Here is a 20,842-nt window from a genome sequence, read left to right on the forward strand (position 1 = left end):
CATGGCTACAATATTCAGAGCAGAAATTACTGCTGCTGTGAGCAGCAGGGAATCACAGTGAATTTTCTACTGGCTTTACCAAACTAGTTAATCAATGCTGTCTGAAAACGCCTTTCACCTGTTTGGTGCAAATCCAAAGAATCCCAAATATGTTCTGCTTGTACATCAGGATTCTGTTGGCTGCAAGGTAGAAAGGTGTCACATATGAACCACACTCCTTCTCTTTCACTACCCTCTTCCCTGTTCTTTGTCCCTAGGGAGTTTCAATGAAATTTTGCATCATTTTTCTTCATCTTTCTGCCTCCTCATGATGTACAGTGGAGGGAATGATATGGGCAAAACTAAGATCCCAAACTAAACCTACCTGGACTTAAATATCATAAACAAGAATATTTTAAACAAATTAAAAAAAATCTGAAAATCAGATACCCACCTAAGGGTCTGGTGTCTCTCCTCCAAGAGAGAAGCACATCACTAAAATTAAAAGTAGCACAAAGAACAACATGAACACAATTCTCTGCCCTTTGCTACAGTTGGCAATGTCTGATGTAAGCAAAAACCAAAAGCTGAGCCCCAAATCTTGCCACGTACTTAGACACATGCTTGGATGGCAGACAAAACAGGGGGACCCCTGGGCAAGAGGAAAGGGGCAGTTTTACACTCCTGGAATGGACAGGGCTTCAGATAGAAGGGGCAGGGCTGAGGCAGCCATCCCTCAGCACTTTGATGCACCCCCCCCACCCCGCCAAGTCAGCCACACACACACGTTCAACCCCAATGCATGAAAACAAAAAAGCAGTCAAGTAGCACTTTAAAGACTAACAAAATAATTTATTAGATGAGCTTTCATGAGACAGACCCACTTCTTCAGACCATAGCCATACCACAACAGGCTCAATATTTAAGGCATAGAGAACCAAAACAGTAATCAAAGTTGACAAATCAGAAAATAAATTATCAAGGTGAGCAAATCAGAGAGCTGGGGAGGGGGAGGGAAGTCAAGAATTAAATTAAACCAAGTATGCCAAAGAGCCCCTATAATTTCCCAGAAAGTTTGGATCCCAATTCAAACCACATGTTAAATGTGTTGAGTTTGAATATGAAAGAGAGTTCAGCAGCTTCTCCTTGTAAAGCAGACCAGAAATTCTTCTTCAATAAAACGCAGACTCTAAAGTCATTACATTTTAATGGAATGGGCCATTCTGTTAGACTAACTGGTTTGTGGATCAGGAATGTTTTGATGTCTGTTTTGTGCCCATTAACTCTTTGAGAGAGTTTGAAGTCTGTCCAATATACAAAGCATCTGGGCATTGTTGGCACATGATGGCATAAATGATGTTAGTTGAGGAGCATGGGAATGTGCCCGTGATTTTGTGAGTAACCTGGTTAGGTCAGTGATGGTATCACCAGAATAGATATGTGGACAAAGCTGGCAGCGGGCTCTGTTGCAAGGAAAATTCCCAGGACTGGTATTCCTGCAGTATAGACTGTGGCTATTGGTTAGAATCCTCATAGGGTTGGGAGGTGTCCTATAGAAGAGAACAGGCATGTCACCTAGGGCCTTCTGGAGTGTGGCATGCATGAGAATAGTCCCAGAGTTGTGAAATCAGCTGCACAACTGATGCTTAAAGATAAGCATGAACTTGGGCCATTTACAGGATTTAAGTCTACATTCAGTTCTTAGCTGGTTCAAAAACCCTTTCAATTTACCTTTAAACCACAGAAAGGAAAAAGGCTGTTGTAAGTCAAGATGTTATAATTTTGAGAACCTACAATACCTCAAGTGTCAAAACAGTATGTAATCTGTTTACAGACTTTAGTCTCCTTGGAACCAACAGTCCAAGAGATCAAATCTAGATTTACCAACGGTACACAGATAAATTATACAATGCTATTTCATTAACAAAACAAAAGAAACATATGCCACCTAGCAACTACATTCTTAATCTTCTCTTGAAAGCAAAATACACTAGGCCAAATTCTGCCCCTGTTTACACCTGTTAACATCCAGTAAGAACAGAGTATGGCCAAGTATCATTGCAAAACTAGTGCTGTGTGTTCTATACGGGCCGCTGAAGCATCTTATGTTAAGATGACTACTGTAATCTTTAGATGACTTATAAACAAAACCTACTTTGTCTCATAACCTGTTATGTACCATACCTTAAGCAGGGGTCCATTAAGGAAGCATTCCTCAGCTACCACCCATAGTCTATTTGTCACATCATGAACCTCTTTGATTCAAAGCCGTTCCAAATTAGCATGCTGTGATCCCAGCAAGACCACTTTTAAACTGTTTGTTCTTCAGATGTAATCTAACAATGGATAACGTAAACTAAACATGACAAGTATCAGAGATTTGGCTTTAGCAAAACAGCGAATGTAATGACAGAAACACAAAGAAGGTGAAACATCACAGGGCTGACGCAGAGTTCAGTCACCAGTCAGGTTAACAGTTAAAAATTTCTGGTTAGACGCTTACAGATGCAAGTTTCATACTGAAAATGGCTTTGCAAGCATGCGCTAGAAATTCGGCAGAAAATTTTTAAAAAGTCAACGTAACAGAACAGGGAAATAAAATAAAAGAAGCCTAATTTATGGTTTGCTTACAGAGTTCCGGCTGCATATACAGTCCAAATACCTCTATACTTATCTAGCTTTTGAAGGCTAGAACTAAAAATATTTTTTCTGCTCTCCATCATACTTGTTTTCCAAGTCATCAAATTAAGGACTAAATCAACTGGCTAAAATGCATTAGGCCAAAGTTGTTTCATATGAGAGTGAAATAACAAGTCTCTCCTCCGGAAAAACAAAGTGCACCTGCAAACATGTATATTTATCCAGATGACAGTGTGCTTATATTGCTATTGCAGGACATCTTGGTTTTGTGCCTAAGCTGTTGTTGCACACATCTTAAGAGTTAAATTGGTCTTCTGTAATTTTTATTTGGCAAACGTAGTAGAGAGAGTCCAGCCATGATTGTACTTCCTTGCCTACTAGGTAACACAAGGTATTTTCTCTCTTTTGCCTCATTAGTTCAAATACTGTTCATTTTTTAATAAGTATTGACAAAATCCACATGGAATTATGAATGCTACCCTGGGCACAATTTATGCATAACAGCTGAGGAAGTGGCTTTTCCCACAGAAGCTCATGACCTAGTAAATTTGTTAGCCTCTAAGGTGCTATAGGATGACTTGTTACTTGTGAAATTACAGACTAACACAGCTACACCACCCCTCTCACCCCGATGACTATTACCCTGAAGAGGCAAATTTAGATTATTTAAGTTAGATAACTTGAGGGCATTATGCAGGATAATGTGAGTCCTGCTGAATATAATGGGGTTAGAAACATTCAATCATAATTTTTTGAAAAATAGTCTGAACAAGATGAATAAATATCCATTTTTGCAAATTCTTTTTTTCTCCCCATTGTCCTATCATTGTGCAAGCATCTGCCATATTTGTCTGTCCTGGGAGGCAACAAAATCCACCAGCATACCAGCTTCTTTGACACCACCCAACATTTCCCTGGCTTTGTTCAGGGTCTCTTTCCTACCAAAATATCTCAGCACACTATTTTTCACCAGGCCCCCTTTATTCATCCTTTGCACGTGTCTAAACCAGCACAGCTGCACATCCTGGATTTTGTCAGCCATATCAAGGACTTTGACTTCCATCCTAATGCTTTCATTTTGAAGTCTGTCTCTTCAGGTAATTCCTCTTACAGCATTAACACATCCCATCTCATACCTGCAAGGTGGAAACTACTGTATTTTTTCTAACTCACACAGAAGACAGCATTGCATTCCATTCAAAATGAGAACAGCTACTATGGGTGTAAATAAAACCTTCTAAATATGAACTGATTTTAAACTGAGGCTATGATGTCTTCCTCAATCTTCAGCCAGACACCTAAACTGCCACCACTCACAGCTTTAACAAAAGCAGTGGGGTAAAATAAAAACAACAGGGCAGCAGTCAGACTGCAATTCTGAACCCTGTGGGCAGCAGTGAAACTGTTTGTAATCATGTCAGTTTTGCATCATGATTTTAGAAGGCTGTAAAGCATTAGTAAAGGCAAGTATGGAAGTTATTCACAAAATGCAAAGACACATGAAGGGGAGGGGGGTATAGTCAATACAAGGATTCTCCTTCTCTTTTTAGGAGGCAAGAGGGAGAAAGACTTCTTCCACTTCCTCACAGCAGCCAGAATTACCTGGTTTAGATCCGTTCTGGACTTCTTACTCTTTCCTACCTCTTGCTAACTCTGCCTATGAGGCCCAGTAGGAAGGAGACAAATATATCCTATCCAGTAAAGGGCTTGTGGGTTTTCACGAATCTATGACTCTTACTAGTCAGGGCTGTTGTGCTGGAAGTTAATGATGGTACTGTTACACATAGCTCTGCAGTGGTAAGCAGAAGAAGGAGAGCTTAAGGCAGAAAGCAAACCTAAGATAGAATTTCTCCATGGGAATAAGACATTTGTGTAGAGTTAAGATTCCTGCACAAAGGAATTGCCTGAGTATCATATTGTGACCATCACGCAAGATCTGGTTTTGATATAGCATAAATAAATTTCTGTCATCACTGACTCAAAAGGCAACAAACATGCAAGGCCTTGAAAGGTACTACCCCCGCCCCGCAAAAGGAGTAACACTATCAAGTACTGTGGCAAAAAAAATGGCACACTATGCCACTTTCATGTACGGCACTGGGCCTTGGCTATTCAGACTGTAAGCAACCTGGTGGGGTTGCGTTTCATACTTACCAAGAGCTAGTATGTTAATCTTCTAGCTAGTGGGAATCTATCAAATTGTGCAAATTCCAGAGTACACTAAACCCTCAAGATACACGCAACCAAGTTGCGCATCTTGGGTTAATGTGACTGCCGCCCCGACAAGAGCGGGAAACTGCTCTTGTCACGGGCAGCAGCTGAGAGTCAGGCTGCTGTCCCTAACAGGAGTGGAAAAACTGACTCTTGGCTGCCGCTTCTGACAGGAGCGGTTTCTCGATCTCCAGAGTGGCAGGGAGCTGGGAACTAGGTGGCAGCTTAGCTCCTTGCTCCTCTCCATTTGCAGAGCTGGGAAACTGCAAGCAGCATTGGTCAGTTTCCTGGCTCCACGGAATGGAGGGGACCCAGATCCAGGCTGGCCCTGATTCCCAGCTCCCCTCCACTGGCTGGAGCCAGGAAACAGACCAAGGCTGCTGGCCTGATCAGTTTCCCAGCTCTGCAAGGGGAAGAGAGACAGGAGCTGGCTGCTGCCTGGTTCCCAGCTCCCTGCTGCTTGTGGGACCCAGGAAACTGACCAGCTCAAGATAAGTCAGTTTCCCAGGTTCCCTAAAGAGCAGGGAGCTGGGAACCAAACAGCAGCCTGGTTCCTGTCTCACTGCCACTTGCGGGACCCAGGAAACTGACCAGCCATGTGCTATTCAGTTTCCTGGGTCCCGGAAGCAGCGGGAAGACAGGAACCAAGCAGGAACGTACATAAATCCATGGGCCCAGACCTAATTCATCCGAGGGTTCTGAGGGAGTTGGCGTATGTTGTTCACGAACCCTTGGCCATTATCTTTAATAGTTGTGGAGATCAGGAGAGATCCCAGATGATTGGAAAAAGACAAATGTCGTGCCCATCTTTAAAAAGGTGAAGAAGGATGATCCAGGGAACTATAGGCCGGTCAGTCTTACTTCAGTCCCTGGAAAAATCATGGAGGGGCTCCTCAAGGAAGTCATTTTGAGGCACTTGGAGGAGGGGAAAGTGATGAGGAGTAGACAGCAAGGATTCATGAAGGGCAAGTCATGCCTGACCAATCTGATTAGTTTCTACGATGAGACAACTCGCTCTGTGGATAGGGGAAAATCAATGAATGTGATTTATCTTGACTTTAGTAAAGCTTTTGATACAATCTCCCACAATATTCTTGTCAGCAAGTTAAAGGAATGTGGATTGGATAAATGGACAGTAAGATGGATAGAAAGCTGGCTAGAAGGTTGGGCCCAGCAAGTAATGATCAATGACTTGATGTTGGGATGGTGGTTGGTTGCTAGTGGAGTGCCCCTAGGTTCGATTCTGGGTCCTGTTCTGTTCAACATATTTATCAATAACCTGGATGAGGGGTTGGATTGCACCCTCAGCAAGTTTGCGGATGACACGAAGCTAGGGGGAGAGGTAGATACGCTTGAGGGTAGGGACAGGGTCCAGACTGACTTAGACAAATTGGAAGACTGGGCTGCAAGAAATCTGATGAGGTTCAATAAGGACAAGTGCAGAGTCCTGCACTTGGGCCGGAAGAATCCCAAGCATTGTTACAGGCTGGGGTCTGACTGGCTCGGTAGAAGTTCTGCAGAAAAGGACCTGGGAGTTGTATTGGACGAGAAGCTGGACATGAGTCAACAGTGTGCCATTGAAGCCAAGAAAGTTAATGGCATATTAGGTTGCATCAAGAGGAGCGTTGCTAGTAGATGCAAAGAAGTGATTATTGCTCTTTATTTGGCTTTGGTGAGGCCACATCTGGAGTACTGTGTCCAGTTCTGGGCCCCCAATTATTGGAAGGATGTGGATACACTGGAGAGGGTCCACCGGAGGGAGACCAAAATAATTAGGGGGCTGGAGCATATGACTTATGAAGAAAGGTTGAGGGAATTGGGACTGTTTAGTCTGCAGAAGAGAAGACTGAAGGAGGACTTGATAACAGCCTTCAACTTACTGAAGGGAGACTGCAAAGAGGTTGGAGAGAGGCTGTTCACAGTGGTCATGGATGACAGAGCACGGAACAGTGGTCTCAAGTTGAGGTTGGGAAGGTCCAGGTTGAACATTAGGAAAAACTTTTTCATTAGGAGAGTGGCAAAGCATTGGAATGGTCTACCCAGGGAAGTAGTGAAGTCTCCATCCCTGGAGGTGTTTAAGTCTCACCTTAACAAAGCCCTGGCTGGGCTGATCTGATGGGTTTGGTCCTGCTTACAGCAGGGGGCTGGACTCAATGGCTTTTTTAGGTCTCTTCCAGCTCTATTGTTCTATGATTCTACGAGCTCCCTGCTACTTGCAGGACCCCATCTCCCCTTAATCTGTGTGAAAATTTGAGTTACATGGGGGCTGCAGGAACACATCCCCCACATAACTTGAGGGTTTATTCACAAAAAAAGCTAACATTTAAGACCATATAATCCAATAGCTGAGACAATGCATACTGAGATTACACTATATATACTGGCTACATCTACACTACAGCGACCTGTCGACCAAAGGTACTGTCGAAAGAGCTCTTCTGGCAAACCTTCTGTTGACAGATCACGTCCATACACACAAGCATACTGAAAGAGCAATTGCCTCTGTCAAGGCAGAGTGGCAGACAGCCCAGCCACCCTCTCAATAGAACAGCCAACCAGAAGCTCAGCAAACAGGGCTGCCTAGTGAACTGGAAGCCCTGTTGACAGAAACTGTCAACAAAGACATTATCATTGCAGAGAGGCAGAACGCTGTTGACAGAAGTGCTGAGTTTTGTCAACAGTCTGTTGTCAAAACACATTTTGGCTGTGTCTACACTACGTTCCCCTTTCAGAAGGGGAATGCAAATGTGGCTGATCAGAAATGCAAATAAGGTGCTTATCTACATACTGCATGCCTCATTTGCATAATGGCAGCCACTCCTCTATAATTTTTATTTCCTTCTGAAAACAGCACTTCCGGAACAGCAACTGGGTGACATCATGCAAATGAGGCATGCAATATGTAAATTAGCACCTCATTTGCATTTCCAATCAGCTGCATTTGCATTCCCCTTCCAAAAGGGGAATGTAGTGTAGACGCAGCCTGTGTCTAGATGCTCTGTGAGTTTTGTCAACAAATTCCCAATTTTGTCAACAAAACTCTCTAGTGTAGATGAGCCAGAGTATGCACATTTCTCTAACAAAACAGCTGAATTCAAGTAGTTTGTATGACCAGTTGTTTCCACTTACACAGAATATCTTCACAGATGAACGAAATCTCTGCATCCTTTAGTGTAAGACTCATTGATTAGCAAAGTTTCTGGTAGTCTGTGCTAGGCTGTGATGAATGCACAGTGAAGAGGGGTGACAATTAAGTCTGCCAGACTTAATTCACAATTCCAGCTGCCAGTGTCACAGTACTGTGAAATCCATTTGTTGCACTAAATTAACTCTTGGAGCAGTCATCTAAAGTTTTCACAAACTCACCCTTGTCAACCATTTGCAGCTAACATTGTTAAACATCTGATAAAGCACTAAAACTAATTACCTTCTTCATTTAGAAACAGGGCTTGAGAACAGACCGTTACACTTATGTCTATTTTCTTCTGATTTAATGGGATAGTTCTGTCCATTATCCCATTAGCTACACACTGCCAAAAGATTATAATGGGTAGTACAGTACCAAACAACTAACTGAAGTCATTATAAATCCCAAAACAACATCAATTCTTCCTGCATTTGACTGCTGCAAAATTACCTCTTTTAAACACACACACGCACCACACATCTGAGCTGGTCTAAGAATGGCTGTAGAGTAACCAAAAATAAAGAGATCTGGTTCCCATCTTCTCCTCACCAAAATTGTCTCGTATTCTGTGTATTTGCCAACATTCCTGAGACAAACACACACAGTCTGACTCATTTCCTCACAGTGAAAACATTCCTGTTGATCCTTTAAACAAGACAGCAGTAGTACAGACTTCCAAAGCATTCTGGTGTGAGAAGACATTGATATTCATGCATTGCCAAGGTAAATTTCAACCTTTTGACTCCAGATGTTTATACTGGCAAAATCGTAACATTACAAAGGTAGTTACTAATTCAGAATTTATTTAGAAAAGCTGAAGATGACTTTTTTCCTCTTCATTTTGATTAAATACTGCAGCACTAATGTTTATTGTAAAATGTTTATCTGTTCTATAGTTTCTCCCTAAATTCTCTTGAAATCCTTCCCAAACTACAAAAACAAAAATAAAAACTAAGAAGTCAGAGTGTGACAGTAAAGGCAGGCTAGCATATGGTGCCAAAAGATCAACTTTCAGTCATGTAGCATAAAATGATTACGCGACAGAGCAGGCATTAATTTTCTGTTTAATTAGTTGTATATAGGACATTTTCATATGGAACTGAAGCTCTCCCGACTCTTCACATGCCAACATTATATAGCTGACATTGTCTAAAATGTAATGTCAGACAAAAGCGGAGGAGTTCTTAGAGCTTAATTAATTTGGTCTGTGCACCCTTTCCTGCATGTAAAAAGGTTTCACATTACTCACTAAAAACAAATATATGTTAAACAAATAAAATGCAGAATAAATGTTTGAGTAAATGTATCAAGCCTTAGGGCTGCACAGTCTCTATCAGACAATACATGAAGAGTGCCATAATAAAAAAAAAAAAACGAGGAAAATAGACTTGCTTTCTGACTATAATCCTGCTGATAGAAAATTCTGATACAAAAATTCTGTGTAGATACAGGGTACTTTGCAAGTTCAGCATAATTACAGCTAACTCTGTTCTCTGCTAAACCAAAGCATGTGCTCTCTCTCTCTGTCTCTTTTTCCAACCCTCCCGGCCTCCCCCCAAAAATCCTGTTTGGCATATTGCTCTAAACTCCCTACAGTGAAAGCAATACCAGTGTTCAAGCAGTGCTGACACACTTCAGGTGTCAACTTCTTAATAAAGAAATGGTGCAAGATATAAATTTTTGATCTACTTGTTTCATTTGTCTAGCTCCGGAATAGTGTTCAACTGTCAAGTGAAAAAAGTGCTTCTGCACCACCACGAAAACTGAGGCTAAAGTGCTGCACCCACAACAAACATAATACAGTCACAGTTAAGAGAAGTGATAAAAGGGCACAGCTGTATTACAGCTGTGACCTAAAATTCAATTGTCACAGAACAGCAGAAATCCATTTCACTAAGCAAAATAATGTTTTTCACACACATTGCCACATCTTTTAGTGCTACCCAGGTTTACCAATCACAGGCTACACAGGCAGAAGAAGCCAAACAATTTCTGAAGAATTTAGGTGGAACTTTTTTTAGTTTTTAAGTTAAACTCTTTTCAATTTTTTTAGTAAAAAAAAAGAAATACTTACATGTGAACAGACTTTAAATATGGCTGTCTTAGAATATTACATGACTGGAAAAGAACTGTATTGGTATAGGTAGAAAACAGCAAGCACTCAACTAACTGATCATACACAGAAAGAACAGTTTGCCTAACTCTTCCCAGAGTTCCAGAACATCATTTATCAACACAGCTCCCTTGAACTGTCTCAGGTGCAAAAAAAAAAAAAAAAAAAAAAAAAGCCATTTCACTTGTTCAAGTCAAAATAATTTCACGGAAAAATGATAAATTTATAAAGAACTATTTGACCTTCCTTTTCAGCCATCACAAACTAAAACAGAATGCCACTCCTAATTGCCCAGTCAGTTTCTATGGCTTTGTCTTGAAAACAACAAAATAAGCCTTGTAACAACACTTCTATAAATACACTTAGCTATTCAAGAAGTCCGCAACGTGAATACACATCTGATAAACGTTTGATCATTTCAGTTTACAAGAATTCTGCAACCACATATTAATAAAGGGTAATTACCACATTCACTGTGAAAAATAACAAATCCACGTTCATGGAGTATGACACTATCACATCAACATGCACACCTTCATTCTCACCTCAATGATCTTGTCATGAATTTGCAGGCCTTCTATCTTGTCAGCAGGTCCGTTTTCCAAGATTTTTGACACATAAATTCCTTCAGGTAAAGAGTCCTCCTGATTGTTCTATACCAGGCAATAATGAAGTTGGGGGAAAAAAGGCCACATTAGTACAAGACCAGAGACAGTGCTATACACGGCAATACAAAATGAAAATGCAACTCTTTTTCAGCTAGTGATTTAGGTCATGGAGGTTTTTAATTTATTTAACACAAAATAGGTGTTAATCAAAATGACAGCATTAATAAACTATTCCAGCATTTTGACAAGTTAATTTATTAGATTAGCTTAGGCTACATAAAAACAACATGCAGTACTTATCAGATCCTAGATAAAATATTTAAGGTGAACCTCACACTTTCTAGCAGAAGTGACTAATGTATATAAAGAGGATCATGTATTAAAGACAAAAGGAAGAAGTGCAAGAGTTTGTCTCAGGAAGAAACATTATTTAATGCTGCTATATACATATCCTTAGAAAATGAAGTGACACTATTAGTAACGTAGCAAAGGAATTCTATTGAAGTTAGATAAGCTCATAAATCCTATCTACATGGGAGACTGGGAACTTGCCCAACTATGAAACCTATAAAGATCAGCTATGGACAAAAGGAGAAACTTTTACAAGCTGATCTTTACATGCTTCAAAGTGAAAATAACTTAAAATTCAAATTTACAGCTAAGAAGATATTTACCACAGTTGGAATAATACCATAGGCAGCACTGATCATACTGAAGTTCTTTTACATTTAAGCATGATAATAGTGGCAATCCAACTCTGCATACAAATTTCCAACATTTCACTTAAAATATGTTCTAATAAATTTGTGATTTATTTAATGAAATTAAAGAGGCACGGTCAACTTAGAAACCACTTTTCTGTCTGAACTTATTTACTTAATGTTACAAACAACAAAAATAACTATATTTGAAAGAGATTATTTTCTCAGTTTATTTCGTACATTGACAGCACTTTATATGTTGTCAATTGGACGCTGACCAATGGGACTATCCAGGTATATGCATTTGCAGGATTGGGTCTTCTGTGTGGGTCTTTCTCACAGCAAAAGTGCAATTAAAATTACAGCCTCCTATATTAGGTGAGGTACAAATCTACAGCACCTCTCCCAAAGATCTTGTATTCTGCCAAGATTGCAAACTGACAGTATTGCTCTAAATTAAGTGCTGTCAAGCAGTCCTGCTAGTTTAATTTCCGGTTACAATATTTTTTAATTTAGCGTGGGGCAGCAGTGTGCCATGGAAATCTTACTCCCTTAAATTTTGTCTCTGGCTGCTTACCCTATCAACTATTCATACCTTCCATCACAAAGAGAAGAGTTAATTTGTGGAGTATGCAGCAAGAGAGAGAACTTATGAACAGGTGAAAAAATGTTTCAAAATGATTCGATGTAAACATACAGACCTCCTGCTGCAGCAATGGGCAACCGAAGCTAGTGAGTGAGATGCATGAGTGGCCCTCCTTCATTTGAGTGTCCCACAAGATTGTTGTTAACCAAGACAGTGTCCTAGGATAGGGTAGTCTTGCTAACTGAGTTTGCATACCTAGAATTTGCAGGGTGTACCAATTAAACAGTAGCAGCACTTTGGCTGGGAGCAGTGGGAGCACACAGCTTTCACAGCCAATGTTGTGTTCAATCATCATGCACCTGACTTCACATACCCTCCACTTCATGTATTTGTCAGTTTAGTAATACAGGTAGGAAAAAAACTTTGCAGATGGAAACCAGCAGAATCTGGCAACCCTGCATATAGGCAATGCCAATAAAATGTCTTTCAGGCCACACACAGAACCGCGATGGCTCACACTTTGCCAGCGGGACACAGGTTGGACACCACTACTCTATTAGAGTTTCCACTTCACATATGAGAAATACAACTGTACTAAAGATACCATGATAGATTTTAACCAAAATACTGAGTGAACAGATTTATTTATTTCATTTTTCTTAGAATATAAGGGAGTGGACTGTGATAATTTTACTCATACAAAATTGACCCTTATTAAATAAGGGGTCCTATTGACCTTTTATAATGTAAAGTACTATCTGATGAAAGTAAGGAAATTAATCTGGTCCAGCCTAAACAGAGAATACACATCCTGCATCCTTTGGCGGTCTTTGCCACCTGGACTCAGCATTCCTGGGCTTCAGTTTTTTTATACCCTCCCAATCCCAAGCTGCTCTCAGGCTGAACAGACGGAGGACCGACGGACACACACTCTCACTTACTTCCCCCATGCATAAGTTAGCTAGCCCTGTGGGTCTAAATTATAGTCTCTGACATGTTCCTGCTGCCGCTAGCATACTCTTGTGGCAGGATGCATGATTGGGGTCCATGTAGAACAGCCTGAATTTGTCTATACAGTGCCAGCACCAAAAAAAATCTCCCACCATCAGAACCAGGAACCCTGAGCTTCAAAATTCCAGAGAGAATGAAGATCTCACTTACAGAGTCTTATTAAGCTACTAGATGACCTTTTCCTTTAAAAAATACACAATACACAACTCTCTGATATAACTTCTTTCCTGCTAAGATAAATCATAATGACATTGCTATGGGTTTGGTTTGGTTTTTTTCCAACTGAGTGGAGGAAGAAAAAGCAGTGAAGAAACCTTCAAATGTTTTATGAAATGAAACACAACATATGTACAATTGTAGTACATTTATCCCTTAGTCACAGAAAGGCACCTTTCACAAAAAGAAAGGCTTGCAATTCTGCAAGTAGAACATAATTATGTCCCCAGAAATCTGTTGCTTACAAGATCATTCAGCTTGCACTGTTTCATTTCAACAAACCAAGTTTCATTCAATGCACATTTTTCCTTGAATAATCTGAAGAAACTAATTTCCTGCACTTTGAGACAAGCACAGACCCTTCATATCTTGTTATTCAACAATTCAACCAAAATGTTTAATTTTTTAAAATTAAATAATTGTACTATTTCAGTGTCTCCCAACTTTTGTCAGTTTAAGGCACACTTACGTCAATAAAAGATTTCTGTGGCATACCACTGCCCCATGCTAAAATTATAACAAAAACTTACTTTTCATTGGACATTTGAGTTAGCCTTGATATGCAATCATTTAATCGCAGTGAGAACTGTTGACAGTGCAACTCAGATTTTTTGCTCCACTGATCTCATATGCTCTCTGTTTGTTTTTGATGTAATTCAGATTTGGGACTTAACTTTCACATACACGTTGTTGAAAACAGCAACAAAATGGAGATAGTTTTGTAGTCTGGGATTGCTGTGTATTCATCTGCCACTGTCAACATGCGTCCAAGGGCATGTTGCCAAATTTAATTTTAAAAGAGTGGCCCATCCTCAATTCTGCAAGTCGCTTTTACATTACTATTGTCAGATTCTTGTCACTTTTCATTGCAAAGGAAATTCAAGGATCCCAGACCAAGTCATAACCTTCTGTTTCAATTGGTGTTATGCGCACATGAATACTTCAGTGATCTAGAAGTTCAAAAAACAAAATCTCAAGAAAGCCCAGGAAAACAGACACTGAGCTGCTTTCTTCCTGAAAAAAATCAGACGTTCTTCCACAGGTCCAAATTGTAGAAGTCACACTGTAGTCCCAAATAAAGATTTTTATGGGCTCCATTCACCAGGATTAGGAAAAAAGTATCATACCTTGCAATATAAGTATTATAACAAGCAGATCTTCTGCAGTCCCAGAATTCCATCCTTTTTCTTAAGATATCTTACAAGCTCATACTTTGGAGCTCTTTATAAAAGGCACATGAAATCTGCAGCTCTGTGAATTTACCCATAAGCATTACCACTGAAATTTCTCAGAGGGGTCCCTGTACTTTTAAGGCTTTTGGTGCTAATGGGCAGACTCTCTGGCACCACAAAATATAACTTTAGAAAAAGAGAAGACAAGCAAACCAAACATACACACTTCCTGTCCCCAATATTTTGTTGCTAAAAGAGCAGCAGCAGGTTACAACTTTTCAACTTCAAAAAGAAAAAGATTCCAAGAAGCATGAAATAGATAAATTCCATGAAGCATTTTAATTATTAATTTTTCAGTTTTGCAAGTTTCTCTACCATGTATAATACATTGTTCTTGATTCATGCTATTATAAGGACAAAGTAATAAAACACATACTAATACTCAAAGGACAAGGCTACACTATTGTTTCTATTTCGGGATACATTTGTACCCCAAAGTAGAAACCATGGGGCTAAACATCACACTGGAAATAACAGGGCTGTTTCAAGCACAATGTTTCCTTTCTGGTAACCCTCATATGATTCAGGGTACCGGGGAGTTCAAATTAAGGACTCATTTTGAACTCCGGTGCAGTGTAGCCTGCACTGGGTTCTGAATAAGAGGCCTCAAAATAAGTTACGCAATTTGCACAAAGCACTTGTGGTAACTGGAGTGGCAGGGAGCCAGGAGGCAGTGCTGGCCAGTTTCCAGCTCCACGCCACTCACCAGGGCTGGGAAACTGACCAGTGCAGCAGCGCTGGTCAGTTTCCCAGCTCCCACAAGCCAGGGGATCTGGGAGCCAGTCTGCCGCCTGCTTCCCAGCTCTTCGTCACTTGAAACTGAGCAGTGTAGCAGCACTGGTTATTTTTCTGTCTCCCACAAGCGGAGGGGAGCTAGGAGCCAGGCTGATGCCTGGCTCTTGGCTACCCACCGCTCACAGGAACAGGGAGCCAGATGCAGCCAGAACCGGGAGACAGAAGGCGGCACGGCCCCTCCCCCACCCAGAAATGCAACATATGCGTAAATTGGGGGTCTGCTGTATATTTTTTAAAAAGGAAAGCTACAATTACTTTGGTGGCTACCTGACTGGGTCGTCCTCCTATAATATTGAATCCCAAGGTGTCATTTTCTCTTTGTAGCATGATGGTCAATGGATTAGGTTCTCCTCCCTAGGAAGAAAGGAGTGAAACAATTTTAAAATAGTACATGAAAAAGTAGACTTCAAAGGAAAGTCACAAAATGTTATAGCTTTTCGTTGTGGAAAAAGCAAAATATAGAGGCTGAATGGAAAATTTATGATTAAAAATGGTGCTACAGACTTATCATGGCACAGAAGTTTGCAGCGTGGGAAAAAAATACCACTGAAACATAACAGGTACTTTGTAGATCCCAAAGGTCTGATTTTCATAGGTGCTGTGTACACAGAACTTTAAATTAGTGGATCTGGGAATGCTCAGCACCTCTTGAAATAAGTCTCCAAATGTTTGTGTACCATTAAAACAAATCCCTACATCTAATAATTATATAAGATATTAAGGTTATGGGGTGAAATCCTTTCCCTCGTGAAGTCAGTGAGAGTTTTCCATTAAATTCAGTGGATCCAAGATTTCACTCATCTCTCTCGCACCATTTCCAGCTCCAAAAAGCTGAGTCTATATAGATTTCTCAGTAATTCAAAGAGGGAATAACTTCAAATTTTTTCTTTTTTTTCGATTAGAGAAAAAAAAAAATCAAGGTAAAGCAAATATGCTAGAAAACATACATACGCATTAAAAAACCCTAGATGTGATCTTATAAGTCTCACAACCAAAAATAGTGAAGAAATCAAAGTTAAAAAGCAACATATGAAAAAGGCCTACATCATTAGGAAAAAGTCTTTACATAATTTTCTAAACCATAGAAAGAAAATGAAAAATATTATAACAGGCTTTTCTTACAACAGGCAGAGTAATTTACTTTTAATTTTTACATATAAAAGTAGTTATATTTCAGGAGACAATCTTTACAGAAAAATTTTATTCAGCCTGTACCAAGTATGACAAAACACTGTTTTGCTTTTCTTTATACACTGGTAAATGGTACATTAGCAGTTTTAACAATTTAAGAAATTATATTTGTAAATATTCAGAGTAGAGTAATGCATGTGGAGGCACTCTGATATTCAAACAAATTACTATGTTAAGTTTTATAATACAGCATGATACTTTTTAAATTAATATTTTTTTTTTTACTTTAGAGACAGTTTTTCTTCCAAATTAAGGTTTTGTTCATTTTCCTTGTCTTGTGTAACAGATTTCTCTGAGGCAGTTCATACAGCAGCACCTACTGGTAGTGACAAGAAATGGTAGCTATTGAAGCATTACAAAAGAGGACTGCTTTCATGTCATGGTCCCAACTGCTTTTAGATTTCCTTCTGAAAATCCAGCTCTTTATCACCTTCTCTTTGTATATGACTATTCTTCTTATATACTCTGCATTTCACCACAGTCCTTGCTGGCTATCTTAATTATCATATTTTCCTGCAGGTGAACCAAATATATGAACATATGAAGCCAACACACCAATCCCATGGATTATCCATCAGGAAGAATTTGCAAAAAAACAAGATTAAGTATTCAAGTTCTTAAAACACTAAATACTTTATTTCCACTGAGCTCTGAATTTATCATCTTAATCCTGGACATAACAATCGTGAGAACTTGAATCAGTTCCCCAACACGTGTCTGTTTTACAGCAGCTTGAAGTTCATGATCTCACACTAGTTTAGAAGCCAGCAAGGTTAGTCAAATCTTTTCCTCTAGATTCTGCTTCAAAAGAGTCAATAATGATTTTGGAAGAAAAGTCTCTGGAGTGGAGGTTACATTCCATTAAATCATTTCTCACCATGGTTGCAACCAACAATGTCAGACTCTGCACAGCAATGCTTCGGGCAGGAATTTAAGCTTTGCAGAACAAACTCTCTAGCATGTTAAGCCATCTCCCCAGTAAAATGGATCTGTTTATTTAATCAAAAGCAGGCAATTCAATATCTCTAGGCAATGTTATCTGACTTGGCAAAGGGCTGAAGCAGCGGTGCTGGTCTCTCTTGTCAATATTGCCAATCATTATGCCCTTCCCCAAAACTAAAGATATTTCTGTGTCCCAGACTGTTTTAAATATCAAACTGTTTCCCAAGCAACTGCTTAATACTGTAATTACAAAATAAAAAATATGTGCTAGGTTCATATTTACCTGAAACTGGAGCCCTATCTAAGGATGGCATAGTATCAGCATTAATAAGATCACATTCAGCTGGAAGAAAGTGCCTGATCTGGACACTCGGCAGAAGGTTTGCATGCAAATGTGTGTGTTGTCAGCCAAGCTGAAGTCCTTTCCTCTGACTTGTGTTTCTGTCTCCAGACATGAAGTCCTCCTCCTAACTGAGTCACCTGGGACTACCAGCAGCTGCCAGAGTGCTACTTTTAGAGCTGCCAGATTCTTAAACTAGAAAAGGAGACATGAAACACATAATCCCAAAAGGACTAAAGTAATTTATGTCATATTCTAGTTCTTCCTTTGCTTTAAACTCCTAAAGAAAATGAAGGGACCAGAAAGAATGTGCAGGAACTATTTCCACAGCTCTTGGAAAATGAGGAGTTTTCCAGGCTGAATGAATGGGGGAATGAAATGTAAAAGTTTGATTTACAGCATTTTAACAGTTTCTGGACTTTTCCACCATCAGCACATCAAGAGAGAGCTTGGTCTTAGGTTGTTGAGCATGGCACTAACCTCCCAGGTGTTAACTGACTGCCTGTCTGCTTTTGGAGGCTCCCCAAGGGACATCTTCTGGGGCTCAAACAGCGATCCCAGATCCTGGTCAGGTGTTGTGGGAGAAGGTTGCTACATGTGTGTCAGCTCCAAAAGTGACTGCACCAACAGGTACAGAACAAACACCACAGACTCTGGGCAGCTGAGGTCTGACTGCTGAGTGCAGCAGTTGGGCTGGCAGTGCACCTGGCCCCTAGGGAATAGATGGAGTGCTTGGTGGTCTCACCCATGAGTTGTTCGCACTGATGCTACAACTCAGGGAGCTACTGAATGCTGACTTGAAGTGGCTTCCCTTTCAGAGATGTGGAGAGTTACAGTTTGGTTCAGTAGCACTCAGCGCCTCCTATACCTATCACACCCTTATCTCACAGAGCTGGAAGGGACCTTCGGAGGTCACTGGAGTCCAGTCACCCTGCACTCACAGCAGGACCTATCAAGAACTCAGACAAATTTTCTTTTCAATCCATTTGCCACAGATCCCTAAATTGCCCCCTCCGGGGCTGAGCTCTCAACCCTGGGTTTAGCAGGCCAATGCACTAACCACTGAGCTACCCCTGCTCCCTAGTACAAGTAGTCTGTGCTCGTCTGTAGCACATAAAGCTGTATTAGCCTGTAGCTCACAAAAGACCAGCAGTCCTGCAGTCCCTTCAGGACTAACACCAGCTTACCTGGGGAAGACTCTAGATTCTTTTTTCTCCCCCAAGGGGGAGGCAATGGCTCTTCCCCAGGAAAGCTGGTGACCTACTAAAGCAAACGGTTCTGCAGTCCCCACGCCAAGTGTCCCATTGCCCCCGCTTGCAGGCGCGACCCAAGGAGCAGCCCCTGCTGGCCGGAGGCCCCATGTAAGGCCAGGTTAGCCCCCCCCAGCTGCTCAGCCCGGCGCCCGCCGCTCACCTTGCCGGAGTTCCCGCCGCTGCTGCCGAGGGGGTGCGCGTCCTGGTTGAACTTCCCCCGGCCCCCGGGCTGCCCCGCGCGCTGCAGCGCCGCCAGCTGGGCCAGCAGCGCCTTCTCCCTCCGGCTCCACACGCGGGCCTGGCGCCGCAGCTCCTGCTCCAGGCGGGCCCGGGGGCCGCCGCTGGGGCTGCACAGCGCCCGCAGGCAGCAGTGCCCCCCGCCCGGTGGCGCGCCCCCCGGACACGGGCCGGCCGGGCGGTGCGGGCAGCTGTCCCGCATGTGCGCCTCCAGGTCCTTCAGGCTCAGCACCTCCGCGCAGCCCGGGTGGCGGCAGCGGGCCGGGCTGTAGTCGCAACTCTCGACGTGGGCGGCCAGCTGGTGGAGACGCACGGTCCTGCCGCAGCCCCGCGGGCGGTAGTCGCACCGGATCGCCAGCTTCTGGATGAGGCTGCGGAGCGGCAGCACCTGGTGCAGCTCCTGGGCCGAGATGGGCTGGCACTGCAGGGGGCACCGGCGGCGCTGCACCGCCCAGGGCAGCAGGCAGCCGGCGCAGAAGACGTGCCCGCAGGGCGTGGACAGCGGCTCCTCCAGCACCTGGCTGCACAGCTTGCACTTGAGATCCGGGTCCACAGGCTCGGCGAAGCGAGCCGGGTCAAAGCCCATGGCCGGCGGGGGGCGCAGCGGGCTGGGGGCGCTGCACAGGCGGGGAGACACGTCCCAGGGGCGGCGGCGGCGACGGCGGCGCTGCTTCTCCAGGCAGCTGGTGGCGGCAACGCAGCTCCAACCTCCACGGACGGGGGAAGGAGAGGGGGGCGGGCAGCGCGGAGTTTGTTTGGTTTGAAGTGTTCAGCGGCTCGCCATGTCCCCCGAGCCTCCCGTATTAACTCTAATACGAGCTACCGCCCAATCCCTCCCCCACCCCCTCCGCCCTTTCGTGGCATCCCTGGGTGTAGGGGAAGGCGGCAGGACGAGGCGGGAACACGCTGAGATCTGCCAGCCCCCCACTCGCCTGCACTGAAGGAGGGTGAGGGGGGAAGCAACCAGGCCAGCTCCTTTCCCTGTGCAGCAGTGGGGCTGGGAAAGGGGGTGGGGGGAGCTGGTGGCCTGCTGGGCAGAAGATAAGCCCACATCCCACTCGCAACCGATTCACTCCCAGAGATCTTCTCCAGGCTCCCCTCTCTGGGATGATTGGCCACTGGGACATTCTTCCTACCCACCCCAACAGTAGGTTAAAGTCTTTTGTTATGTCTCCTAAGAAAGGGAGTGAGAAACAATCCCAGATCAAGCAACAGGAAAACACTGGAATGACAGGTTCTTTGGGTAGCTGGTATGGGCAGCAGCGAGGAAGGGAAGGGCTAATTACTCAGCAGGAGACTTGGCTGGATAGGGGCTCTCCCCCACAGCTACAGCTGCTCAGAAATCATGGTGGGGAGAAAGGTCTGGGGTCTCACTGCACCCTGTAATGTGCAGCTCTTGAAACTGCTGTCCCCCCACAGGTTATGTCAGTTTGTATTGTCAAAGTGGAGGAGGGAAAAGCTTGCCTGGTCACTGAAGGCTGCAGGGAAAGCATTTTAAATTCTCAGTGATTTTTCTCTTTTAGTTTTTATTCTGCTCCTCCTTTTTTGGATTGCTCCTCCTTCCCCCTCTCTGCAATTGAAAGCAGTGGAGATGTGCTGG

General features: G+C 42.6%; 1 protein-coding gene across 2 annotated transcripts in view; it reads right to left on the minus strand.

Moving 5' to 3' along the window:
• The window catches only part of PDZRN4 (PDZ domain containing ring finger 4), a 442,005-nt gene extending 422,177 nt beyond the window's left edge, over window positions 1-19,828 (minus strand). Inside the window, exons 1-3 of one of the 2 annotated variants that reach the window (XM_074984079.1) lie at window positions 19,166-19,828; window positions 15,547-15,633; window positions 10,676-10,783 (exon numbers count right to left, since the gene is read on the minus strand). In XM_074984079.1, the coding sequence (XP_074840180.1) occupies window positions 10,676-10,783; window positions 15,547-15,633; window positions 19,166-19,828 (858 nt within the window). Of the gene's footprint in view, window positions 1-10,675; window positions 10,784-15,534; window positions 15,634-19,165 lie in introns of both variants that reach the window. The other variant, XM_074984078.1, reaches the window with a different exon arrangement.
• Window positions 19,829-20,842: the final 1,014 nt, after the last annotated feature.

This window comes from Carettochelys insculpta, chromosome 1 (genome assembly GCF_033958435.1).
Source record: "Carettochelys insculpta isolate YL-2023 chromosome 1, ASM3395843v1, whole genome shotgun sequence".
In the NCBI taxonomy this organism is placed as follows: domain Eukaryota; kingdom Metazoa; phylum Chordata; order Testudines; family Carettochelyidae; genus Carettochelys; species Carettochelys insculpta.